Raw genomic sequence first — 12,571 nt, forward strand, 5'->3', positions numbered from 1 at the left:
TGCTCCTCCTGTGCTGTGCTCCTCCCGTGCTCTCCTATTGCGTGTGGGTGGGGATGGTGGAGATGGGTAGGGTGGGGCCCACTATTGGCCAGCCAAATGGAGTGGTCAAATTTGGCCAGTTGGGGGAGGGTTTTGGCCAGTCGGATGGCTTAGCCATCCGATTAGAGAGGCTGTTCGAGTAGATTTTTTGACTAGAATGACTAAAATTTGGCTTGAAGAATGAGATAAGGCATCTGTTGGAGATGCTGTAAGCAAACTTGACGTGCATGAGCCATAATGCATCTGCAGTGCCACATATGAGAGTATATGAGTAGCAGTCGTTGGGCTTGAACAACTGGCCCAATTAAAGAAAACCATTCCAGATGTTTGGGCTCGGATTCAACTAGTAGTGCCCCAATAGCGGGCCCAGCAAGTGTTCGCATCAAACTCTCCAGCCTGACCAGCCAACGTACGGAATTTTTTGAAAATTGAATTTTATTTTATTAAATAATTTATAAATTTAATTTTGTATTTCAAAAAAATCATAAAACTAACCTCTCTAGGACGGCCGGAGATTAGTTTTGTAACTTTTCAAAATGCAAAATTAAATTTGTAAATTATTTAATAAATAAAATTCAAAAAATTCCCAACGTACGCACCGTTCGTGCGCACCGTGCGGAGTCCGAATCTTAAAGCAGAACATGTTAGGTGCACCCACCGCGATGCACGAGGAGGGCGCCCACGTGGGCCCGGGACCCGCGCGACGCCACACGTGTCAGCGCGTGGCGCGACGGATCCGATCGGGCGGCCGCGCGCGGTGCTAGTTTCCCACGTGTGGGCGGGGGCGCACTGCGCACAGTCACACACGCGTACGTGCGCGCTAGCTAGCTAGTGGCGTACACCTACTCACTACGAACGTACCGTGCTCGTACGCGCGTACACGATCGAGGCAGCGTGTGTTTAAAACTCCAACTTGCCGCTCGATACGATCGATCGATCTCACGCACGGTTCAGAAAATTAGTAACGCCGCGAGCTGAAAGAATCTACTCCATGTAGTGGAGCCACACGGGTTCTCATATGCAATACTCCTACTTGTTCATGCGTGTTTGAGCGGAATTTTCGCCATGTAATTTACAAAACTCATATAAGTAGATTCACTCTAGAAGGATCTTTATTCACTGTTCATTTCTCGCTATTTTAATTTCCCAAATTATTTTCTTTTATTTACAAGCCTAAACAACTGAATTTAACAGCTATTTTTTCCATCCCAAAATATATCTAATATTTACAATTTTGTCACAATAATAACTTCTATACCTATATTATTGTTTAACTAATCATAAGCTTCTGCTATCAAAGTTCTCCACCTCCCGCTCTTCTTATCCAATTATAAATTTTATCCCATTTGATTTCAATAATTTTTAATCACAAAATTATAAAAATATTTTAGTATATAGAAAAGTTTTTTTTACATCATTTAGAAGCTTAATTGGAAAGCGTACCCTTATAAATCCAAAATCAATAATAAGAAAATAAGGGATGAAACTTTGTTATTTTTCTAAACAAGTGGATTTTGAAGCTGTCCATAGTTGAGGCTCTTTTAAAACGCAGAAATTTTCACAAGATTTAGCTCAAAACCTCTGAGAATCTCTTGAAATTTCTCCACTCCAAAGATGTTCTTCTTCACATGCTTGGGCCGGGCCTCCTCAACTTGCACTGAACAATATATTATGTAGGTCTCGTCGGCTGGTCGATCTGTCGAACTAAATTGTAAAGCTACCTAGCAATGCAAACTTGCCCTGCAACGCAATCTAGCTAGCTTAGCTGAAACACGGTGGCCAGCATGCATCAACGCGTGCATTGCGTTGACCGTACTGACCGAGAGCCAGAGAGAGAGAGAGAGAGAGAGAGAGAGAGAGCTATAGCTAGCTAACCGCACAATAATTTTTGGCACAGCTTGGCTTGTCGTTGCGTTTCAGCTCGGCTAATCACTAGATTAGTTCAGCGTATGGTAGCACGTCGAATTAACATACTAACTAATCAGCTCAAAAGCTAGCTAGCTATAGTATTATACAATCCATCAGAAGTAACAAGACTAGCTTTTCTTAGCTCTTAGCTTGTAGGCTAGCTTCTGGCCTGTTTCATTCACCTTAATTCTACTACGAAAAGATTAAGATGTTGCACGGCCAGGTTCATCTGTTAATTAACTTATAGATGCAGGCAGGCACCAAACAATTAATCAATGGAGGCATTAAACAAATCCATGCTACCTAAACTCCTATATCCAATTGAGAATTCACACAATCACACTTGTAGTATAATCAGCTAGCTAGTAGCTTGCAGCACTCATGCATGCATGCAATGGAAGCACTCATCAGAGGTGCTAGCATACAACCAAGGTACAGCAAGGCAGCATGGCTGTGTGCATGATGCTCGAATCATTGCTGCTAGCCAGCTGAAGGGGAAAACTAAAGAAAATTAAAACACAGCAAAATTAAGGCACTAGCTGCTAATCTTGAAATGAAAAAAACAATTCCATTAGAACATGGGTTAGTACTTAGTAGAACCCCTCTCCATGATTAGACAAACATAAGCATAGTTTAGGATCTATAGATAAGGTGGTGGTCATGGCACACATGAGTGATGGGTAGTGGTGATGACTGATGAGCTGAGGTGACCTCACCAAATGGTGAAGTGATGAACCCTACTGTTAATTTTATTTTTTTTTCTCTCTTTGGCTTCTTTAATTAGTTTGTCATTTTGTCCTCTCCTATATATACAAATCCATGGACACCTCACCGAGCTCGCACAGTGAAGAGGAGAGGAGAGGAGAGAAGAGAGAGAGGTGGGTAGCTGCTAGCTAGCTAGCTAGCTCCGGCCGTCGTCGCCATGGGCAACAACCTGAGGTGCTGCCTGGCGTGCGTGCTGCCGTGCGGCGCGCTGGACCTGGTCCGGATCGTGCACCTCAGCGGCCGCGTCGACGAGTACGGCCGCGCGGTGTCCGCCGGCGAGGTGCTGGCGGCGCACCCCAACCACGTGCTGAGCCGGCCGTGCTCGTCGCAGCAGGGGGCGGTGGGGAGGATCCTCATCGTGTCGCCGGAGTCGGAGCTGGAGCGCGGCGAGATCTACTTCCTCATCCCGGCGGCCTCCGTGCCCGAAGCCAAGAGGAGGACGAGCACCGGCGGCGGCGCCGGCGCCGGAGCGGGACGCGGCCACGTCCGCAGCAAGTCGGAGGGCAGCGCCGTGGGCGCCGATCGGTTAAGCGGCCTGGGCAGCGCGTCACCGGAGTCGACCAAGACGACGAGGGCGCAGAAACAGCAGCAGCACCAACACCGGCGGCGCATGAGCACCGGCAGCCATGCCTCGCCGTGGCAGCCGCACCTCGCGTGCATCACCGAAGACCCCTGAGCTCTCGCGTTTTTCTCTTTTTCTGAATTCACAGTGGTTTTGCCTGGTGTGTAATTAATTTCCTCTCGTGCGCGGTAAATATTTAGTTCGTTTTTTTTACCTCCGTGACGTGCAAATTTTAATTTTCGTTCCTCCGCTCGAACTCGAATTTATTCTGCAACCAACGCATGTGTGTTTAATTTGGCAAACAAAAGCATTTGCAACTATCTTTTTTTTTCCCTTTGGGTCATCACTAGCTAAGCTAAGGCAGACGAACCTGCTCATTCAAAATTAAATAATTCTGATTGATTCGCGAATAATAAAATCAAAACCACTTGCAGTTTGTATATAAATTATAAGTTGTATATCACCGTGGATTCTTCTTTCTCTACCTTTTTCTTTTGTGTGTTCAAGAAAAGTTCAGACAAACAACGACAGGACCCATCGGTTTCGATGATACCGCGGCAGCAGACATTGCAAGACCGAATGATTTGGGCACTAATCCCTGAAATAATGCAGTGTTTTACTTCCTTGAAAATAACGCGAGCCTCATCGTCGTCCTCACGTAATCACGTTTGATCGATCCTGCGGTAGCATTGAGGGCCCAGATCAAACCGCAACCAAATTAATCGTAGCGGGCCCATTTTCGTGGTTCTTTCGTGGGCCTAATTGTCATAGCGTGATTTTATGTGTGGGCCTGTACCCAAAACATGGGCCGTAATTTACAGAAGTCCATGCTTTATTCTAAATTGGTACCTTTGAGTTACCGATGGGCGTGATGGAATTATCTATCCGAGTCTAGCCCAACTAAATAAAATTTAGAGATGAGCTTGGATAAATAATTATTTTTCTATGGATTGTAGAGGTTAAATTTTAACTCGTATGTTTGTACAGTAATATATCATATATTAATCCATCTTCATAACTTTTTTAATATTTTTTATGACTATTTGAATAGTATGTAATAAACGAGACAACGTCCTCTCGATAGCTTAGAACACTTTCCCCCTGCCGCTCCAGCTTGTCTGGCGGGGTGTGCTGCATTGAGGTGCCCGTCATAGTCCACGGAGGAGCTGCTGGTGCTCTTCCAAATCCATGAATTATGTGTTCGGAAATCTTTACTCTGCACTGCTATCCGATCGATCGGCTGGAACTGGAAGCAACAAAATTCGAGCAGTTCTCCACCTGCCTGCTGCCACATCGTCATCTCCGGAGGAATGTCACCATACTATATATATATGTCAGGAATCAAAATCACATACCCAAGCAGAAGTGCAGATCTCAGGAGGACAACACAAATACATTACCATAAAACCAATACAGGAGTACCAGTTCATTAAAAAAAAATACAGTAGTACAATGCATGAAAGCTAACAGAACACACAACATGGATGTGATTAGTTCAGTTTTACTACAGCGAATTAGACAATTATATATCGAAGTAAAAATCACTGAGGCCATTGAATGGAATGATCCTGAACAGTGGGAGTGGATTTTGAAGGGACGTCACTCGTTTATTGTATGCTATCTAAATAGTCATCAGAAAATTTTAAAAAAATTATGAAGATAGATTAATGTAAGATATATCACTACACAAACATGCAAACAAAAATAATAAATATGACTATAAGTATACATATACTATTTAGAGTTCAATTTGTTATTTTCATTATAGATTGTATAAGTCATATTTAAAATTGCATGTTTGTGTAGTGATGTATCTTATATTAATGTATCTTTAAATTTTTTTTCAAATTTTTTAATGACTATTTAGATAACATGCAAAAGAGGCCTCGTGGGTTTAGAACAATTACCCTGAAGGGTGCATGCAATACATAACCCAAGGAGCGGCAGATCCAAATTAACAGGCTGCGTGAGGCCTCCCTTCAACTTGCACCATCTCCAGCCTGCTTGTCTCCTCTTGATCATTTTCTCCCGGTCCCGAGTGGCCCGACGCCCCGTCTTGATCTTGCTCTGTCTCACGACTGACGATGATTTCTATGCATGTGCTTCGTGGCAGCATGAGCGACATCGGAAATATCCCTGCCTGGTCTGGCCCCTGACGGCAGAAGTTGAAGGCGTAGCGAGGCTCCTCTCCCCTGGGTCCCCAGTTACTTCCTCCATCTGCCACCAACGACCCCATCTCGGGCAAGCTAGGATCATCAGATGTCAGGAGCTTGACCTCTGTTGCCGCATCGCCAAGACCATGATGGATCATGAGCAGCCACACAAAGGTGAGAAGCTCAAGCCCGTCGGCGAGCCGCCGCGCGTGTAGCTCCCCGCTGCACTTCCCGGCCGCGTAGACGAGCAGCCTCGTCCACATCTCCTTGATCTCCTGCAGCGATAGCTCCAGACCCGCCTCATTTTCCAGGGCAGGCTCGAAGGGACAGGCCGAATCCGGCTCCTTGACCAAATGTTCTTCTTCGTATTCAAGAAACCTTAGCCTGTCAGCGTTTCTCTTCCATTCATCAGTCGCCGGCACAAGCACTCCACCATCTACCATAGTGCTAACCGGCAGCATGGAAGGATACGCCTTCACGAGGTAATTCATGTAGTTGGAAAGCTTCTCACATTCTTCCTTAAGTTGTATGGTTGCATCTGAGTGAGATGATATTCTGTCAGGATTACTGTCAAAGTGCCTACTTATATGCAGGTCCGTGTATATGTGTAGACGGTAGATGGCATGCTCAAAGGGTAGACACAGCGTGTAGTTTAACCTCCGGCCAAGTTGATGCAGTTGACCGAACCGCTCCTCCGGTGATCTGTCGAACCATTCCACCATGCACTCGAAAATACCCTGAGCCTCAACGCGCTTCATGTGCCACAACCTAATCCATTGCTTGCCCAAACCAAGTACATTGATGATCTTGCAGGTCATTCTAGATGTGGAGGCATGAGAGATGGACAAGTCTGCCAAGTTGAACTGCCCAATGGAGTAACCGGACGACGGCGACAGCCACTGCATGCAGTAGTCACATAGGATGGCCTTGAAATGAGAGCAAGCATTGCTGCTAATTCTGACAAGGCAATGGAGAAAGGTTTCCTCTTCCAAGTGGGCCCTTGTCCATGGCGATGCTAGCACCATAGCAACAGAACATGACTCAATAAAGATGGCCCCGACGAACAGGGTGTAGCTGATGGCAATATTGACGCTGCTGCAGTTGTCGCCGGCATGCTTCTCCGCTTGCAGGAAGAGAATGAAAGCAACAATCATGCAGAACTGAGCAGCACACCGAAACACGCGTCCAGCTCGGCTTTGCAATACCATGGCCTTAGTGTACAGGAGATCGAACATCATGCCAAGCTCCGTAACTAAGATCTTGAGTTTCTCTTCTACTTGTAGCTCTTGATTATTTGTCTTGAAGTAGTTTCCGAGTTTTTCTTGAGCTCCATTTCCCAGCTGGAGCACGGTTCTCCCAATAAACAACCCTCGAGCAAGAAGCACCGTTTGAAGAGCATACGATGCCCTGCGCGTGCTGGAATTGGACGAGATGCCATTCTCATTACTTCCTCCATGTGACTGTTCATTCTGGTTGCTGTTACTACTTGATAGCATGCTCGATTTCCCAAGGCCGTCTCGGCTCCCACTTTTCAGTGCCCAAATCCTCTCTCCATACTTCATTACTCCGGAAACAAATATGAATGCTGCAGTAATTAGAACACGCCAATTGATTCTGCCTATTGATTTCCAGAAGATATACATGGATAGAGCTCCTTGGATACCGAGGTTCAGCAAATGTCTCAGCCATAAGTTGTTGTCTTCAATAGAGAAGGCAGTGATGGAATCTTGGCCACCAAGGTGCACAAGGAGAAATGTTACCCAAAGCAATGGCAATGTGTCCTCAAACGAGTGCTTTCCTAATATGTACTTCTCCTCGTAATGAGAGAAGAGGCCAAGGGCATAAGCTGCAACCAAATCTGCCCCCACATAAGCTAGCCATACCAGAACCCTTAGCAGTGGATTAATGTTCCGTCGCCGGAGGCGTCCAGTAAGCAATAGGAAGAGCTGTAGCATAAAACTAACAAGTACCATCAGCTGAATTTCCCACTTGTCCCACACTTGCATTAAGCTTGTCATTGTTAATTTGGTCTTGTTGCTTCCTGTCTGGCTCACACCTGGTAGTTCAAGAAAAATGATTTAACAATATTAACTGGATCAGTTTGTCTCGAATGTATGCAGGTATGTCACTACAAAATATATATATATATATATATATATATATATATATATATATATATATATATATATATATTGCAGGTTGCAGCCTATTGATGTTTTTATGGTGGCCCAAAATTTCAGTCGCTTGTAAAATGTTTGCGGTCGCCATAGGGTCAAAGATCCCCTTCGTGACAACTTATTTTCACGTGCTACAGATGGTGGTTTCTATGGACGGTTATCTGGTCGTCCATAAAAATGATTTTTGTAGGTGATATACTCTTAAGAAACCGTCCATGCAAATGACAATGACCCCTTACTTAAAAGTTCATAACTTTTTTCATACGAAGTTGGATAGTGACAAACGTGAATATATATGTATGAAAATTATTTTTTCACAAAGTTATATAATATAATAGCTCTCGACAAGATATTCAAATTTTTAGTTGAATTATTTTGTCATTTAAGATCGTTTAGGGACCTAAATATTTGTTACAAGATCTCAGATGTATGTCAATAAAAAAAAGAATTTTAAGTTTTCTCAAAGACCTCGCATGGAGATATGTTCTAAATCAAAATTGTATAGCTCAGTGAGATCTATATAGTTGAAAGTGTTGTCATTTGATATTGTTTAGTACTCAAATATTCGTTAGAATCTTGCATATCCATTTTTACTTATTCTTTGAAAGCACCCGAACTTTATAGATTTATTTAAAAATCATTTTAATACGATTGACTGGATCAAATTCCTTATAATATTCTCTTTAATACGACAAGGTTAATTTTTTTTTAACAATGATCTAATATCTAGTTGTATTATATGTGGACTTGTACAGAGTTAACTTGACACAAGCGTACCATCATAAATTCATATTAAAATAAATATTCTAAGTAAACATGAACCTGACCATACTAAGGAAATATTGTAAGGATACTAGAGAATTTTGGTTCTGCTCAATCGATTTAAAATACTTTTAATGAAATTTTGAAGTTTGGCCATTTCTAAGACATATGAAGAAAACATGTTTACACTCATGGTGTTCTTAAAGAAAACCTATAAAAATGTTTTCATGGATGGTTATCTTAAAAAAATTGTCATATTTTGTCAGAGACATGTGCCCGGGGGTATCCCTTACGTGTGAGGCATGCGATGACTCTGAGCCCATGGATCAAAACAACCGGAAAGAGAGGTCGGGCCTCAGGAAGCCACATGCCCCTAGGGGGCTGGGCTCGGACAAATTGCCGGGCAGCCAAGCACCGGAAGGGTCAGGCCGCCCTGTCCCCTCGGTTTGGGGGTTGCGTGTTGCGGGACCCACCCTGTGCCTGCACCGGCCACGACGCCCAACCACCCTATTTATGTCGATGAGAGGGCGCCTTGCCGCGTTAAATACGACTGTATGCACAAGTTGTCGTCCACGCTTCCTCCCAAGAAAAAGTGGGGGAGACGGGACATCCCCGACAGCACAGTGACATCGCTGACATTGCAGGGGTGGCCTGTCCCACTCCGTCGCCGTCGCATTAAATGCGACGGATAGTTGCTAGGAGACAACGGCGGCTGTCTTGTTCGGATTGCCGAGTCCTAAGAAGCACTTCCCATCACACTTACCTGCTGGCAGATGGTACCAAAGAGAAGAGGCATGGCTGTCTCCCCCTACGTGCCCACTGACAGATGGGACTGAAGAAAGGAGGCGATGTTGTCACTCCCTGCCTACCCTTCGGCTGACAAGATCAGACGGGAGATAGGGTGGCACCAGCAGATTTTCGCAGCATATCCAAGGGGGATGCGACCTACTCTCTGCAGGAGTAATGATAGCCTACGTAGCTGTTGGTAAGATAGGTGACAGTTGTGGCGTCCCCTTGCTCATATAAAATGAGACCCTAGCCAATGTAGAGGAGGGGGGGGGGGGTGGTTGGCAAGAAAACAAAAGCTTTGTAACACATTCACTCATATAGTGCTCAAGCAACAGGAGTAGGGTATTACGTGCCGTGATGGCCTTAATCTGTATAACTCTTCCATGTCCTTTTGGAACCCCGACGGCCGGGAATCCACTCCACGTTTAATTTCTCGTCTGCATCTAGACTTTCGGGCCCAACTTTGCACCCCTGGGCGGAACTCACACTAGGGGGTCTCCCGGACTCCCGCTCGAGGAGCTCATGCTCTGACATATTTAAATAGAAAAATCTTTTTCATATAAATTTAGATGAGAATAAATTTTAGATAAAAATTATAAGTCTGATGAGATATATAACATTGAAGTTGAATGGTCTCTTTCATTTGAAATCATTAAGTGGCCTAAATATTTGTTACAAGCTCTCTGACATATTTTTTTAAAAAAATATTTTTTGAATTTTCCAAATGATCTTAGATGGAGCTCGATGAGATTTACAACTTTATATTTCACAACCTTTTTCATTTAATGCCATTTAAGGTGTGAAATACATACCATATTGTTTTGAAGAAGTGAAATCAATAGAATAGCATTCATTCTATATAGTTAAGACCAAAAGATGGATTGTGATTGAGCCACGTCACCCCTAAATCTCAGCCATTGGTTCTTAAATCAACGTCTCAACAGCCAAGCTGGTGCCTGACCAGCTGCAACACGTAACTAAACAAGTTGGCCCAACCACTCTTACCGGCCCATTCTCTCGCGCCCACACCCGCATCAACGTCCGCGCACAGCACAGAAGTTGAATTAGCGCGCACTCGCGGGCCACGCAAAAGCAATACTCGCTGCGCTTCAGCTTCTCCGCCTGATTCACCTTCTGCTTCCTCCATAAATGATAAAAAAACGCTAGAGAAAGCAATCCATGCATGGTTAATCCTATTTATTATTTACCTAAACCCTTTTCAGTTTATCTTACAATCAAACATGTCCTCATCCATCCTTCTGTGCTGATTCACCTTCTGATTCGGGTTAATTAGCCGGGAGATTCTTGGTTCTTGAATAGGTTAATGTACGGAGTGCCACTCGAAAGCAAGAGGTGCGCAAGGGCATGCGGAAGAGGGGAAATGTGGGTGATAGTTCCTGTGGTCCTGCCTAGAGAGGAGCGAAGCGCAACAGAGACATTCCCTTCACAGTCGTGCTCCAAATACCTCAGTGAGCTAGCTAGCCTTTCACCGATGACCTGCAGTGCAATATATTCTTCTCCCTTTCATTTTGTTTACCTTCTGTTTCAGGTAGAAGCTGCATAGTCCTATCATTTTAACTGCTTACATCGCAGATCTGTTTCTCTTTTATGTCTTGAGCCACATTGAGAAAAACAAACTAATCTATTTTAGTTTATCCTGATCATTATGCAGTTCACTGAAATAACATTGAGAAGTAAGAGTTTTATGTTGGAAGAAGCATGATCAAGGTGAGAGTTTCTTATATCATCTTAGCATTCCAATTGCAGATATTGATAAACTCTGGTTATGTACCAAATATTAAACAGAGTTCCTATGCATCGACTTGATTTTGTCGTCGACATTGTTTCACAAAAGCATGCAGTTGCCACATCTGGAGGCCCAGATATCCTGCCTACCTCAATAAAGCTATTATCGTCTGTATAATCTACTTTTTTTAGACATTTGATTATCGTTACTCTGTACTGGTAGGCAATAGGTTATGGTTTACTACATATTTTTAATTGTCATCTACTGCTGACGTTCTCAATATTTCAATACTGCTAGCTAGCGCAACAACATGCATGGTTCTACTTCAGTTAGCTAATAGAAAAACAATATTTAATCGAGAGTCAATGCATTTTTTTTGCATCAACCCAAAAATATTTGAAGTTAGCTAAAAGGCAACTTCAAATGTTGTCTACCTGCATTAGTGCGTGGTCTCTTTCCATTGTTGTCTAACCAAGTGTGTATATGTATATATATATATACACACACACAAAAATGTATATATACAAATATATATACAAATATGTATATATACAAATATGAGATGTTTGTACAGTTTTAGATTTCCATGGTGTGCAATGCTTATGCATTTGCAATCTATTTTATTTTGCGATGTTCATTATTTCTATACACATTAATCTACATGCACCATTATTATCTTAAAGTTGTATTCCATATGGACTTCGTCCTAATCACTCTATAAATCCCGCAGCAATACGCAGGGTATCATCTAATTACTATTGAGAATCGATGCTCCATACAGGGAGAAAGAGAATTTGGGGTACAACGAGTTTGTTTTGTTCGTTTTATCATGTGACTCTGATTTACAGAATCGGACGACTGAATTTCCATGCAGCCCCCAGCCACGACACAAAAGCAGTCTGCCTTTAGCAGGGTCATGTCTAGTTATAGTTATGTAGCGCTTCGAAGGTGAGATGGGAAGGTTGCTATGCGTCGAGTGGCAGTTACTCGGTTTGAGTTCTATAATTGCACATATGCAAATTTTCCAAAATATTATTTTGGGTTCTTATTTGTGCCAAATTTTTTTTAGAAATTTCATTTCCATGGGGAGGTTGGTTAAGAGAGCTTCCGGTGAATAGAGTGATTTTCATAGGCGGTTCGATAAATGCACATGTAAATGGGTTATTGATTGCCTTCACAAACGGTTTTTTTATAATAGTGAAAGCTCAGTAGCGGTATACTTATTGAGTTATTCTAGATACTTTACACTGTGGCTAGTACATTATAAATAGTGTCATTCTGCACTTGACCCATGCGTTAACTACGAGATGGATCTTTAACGAAAATATGCAAACCAGCGTCCTTGATCGTTGTATGAAAACATTGGCGCCGTTTGTTTCGGCATTTTTAATTTGTCCAGACCAGACAAGCCCAGTGATCAAGACTGCACAAAATTACAAAAATGATCGATCGTACCTGTCATCATGGTTCCACCGAGCGTCCGCATCCTTGCTCCTCGTCCCAGACCCAAGTCCGCGTCAATGTCTAAACTATTCGAGCAGAAAGGTAATGCTGTAGTAAGTATTTTCTCCTATTTTTTTTATCTGAAGTCACTGAATCATTCTTTTTATTTAAAACTTTTATACAAATATATAAAATTATAAGTTATGTTTAATTTTTTTCTTTAATG

The 12,571-nt window shown here is 43.0% G+C and overlaps 1 protein-coding gene across 1 annotated transcript; it reads left to right on the forward strand.

Moving 5' to 3' along the window:
* The first annotated feature begins 2,617 nt into the window (after positions 1-2,617).
* On the forward strand, positions 2,618-3,638 carry LOC102702323. The gene has a single exon (XM_006643725.3). The coding sequence runs from the start codon at positions 2,870-2,872 to the stop codon at positions 3,386-3,388; it is 519 nt and encodes a 172-aa protein (XP_006643788.1). The 5' UTR covers positions 2,618-2,869; the 3' UTR covers positions 3,389-3,638.
* The last annotated feature ends 8,933 nt before the right edge of the window (positions 3,639-12,571 follow it).

This window comes from Oryza brachyantha, chromosome 1 (genome assembly GCF_000231095.2).
Source record: "Oryza brachyantha chromosome 1, ObraRS2, whole genome shotgun sequence".
Classification (NCBI taxonomy): domain Eukaryota; kingdom Viridiplantae; phylum Streptophyta; class Magnoliopsida; order Poales; family Poaceae; genus Oryza; species Oryza brachyantha.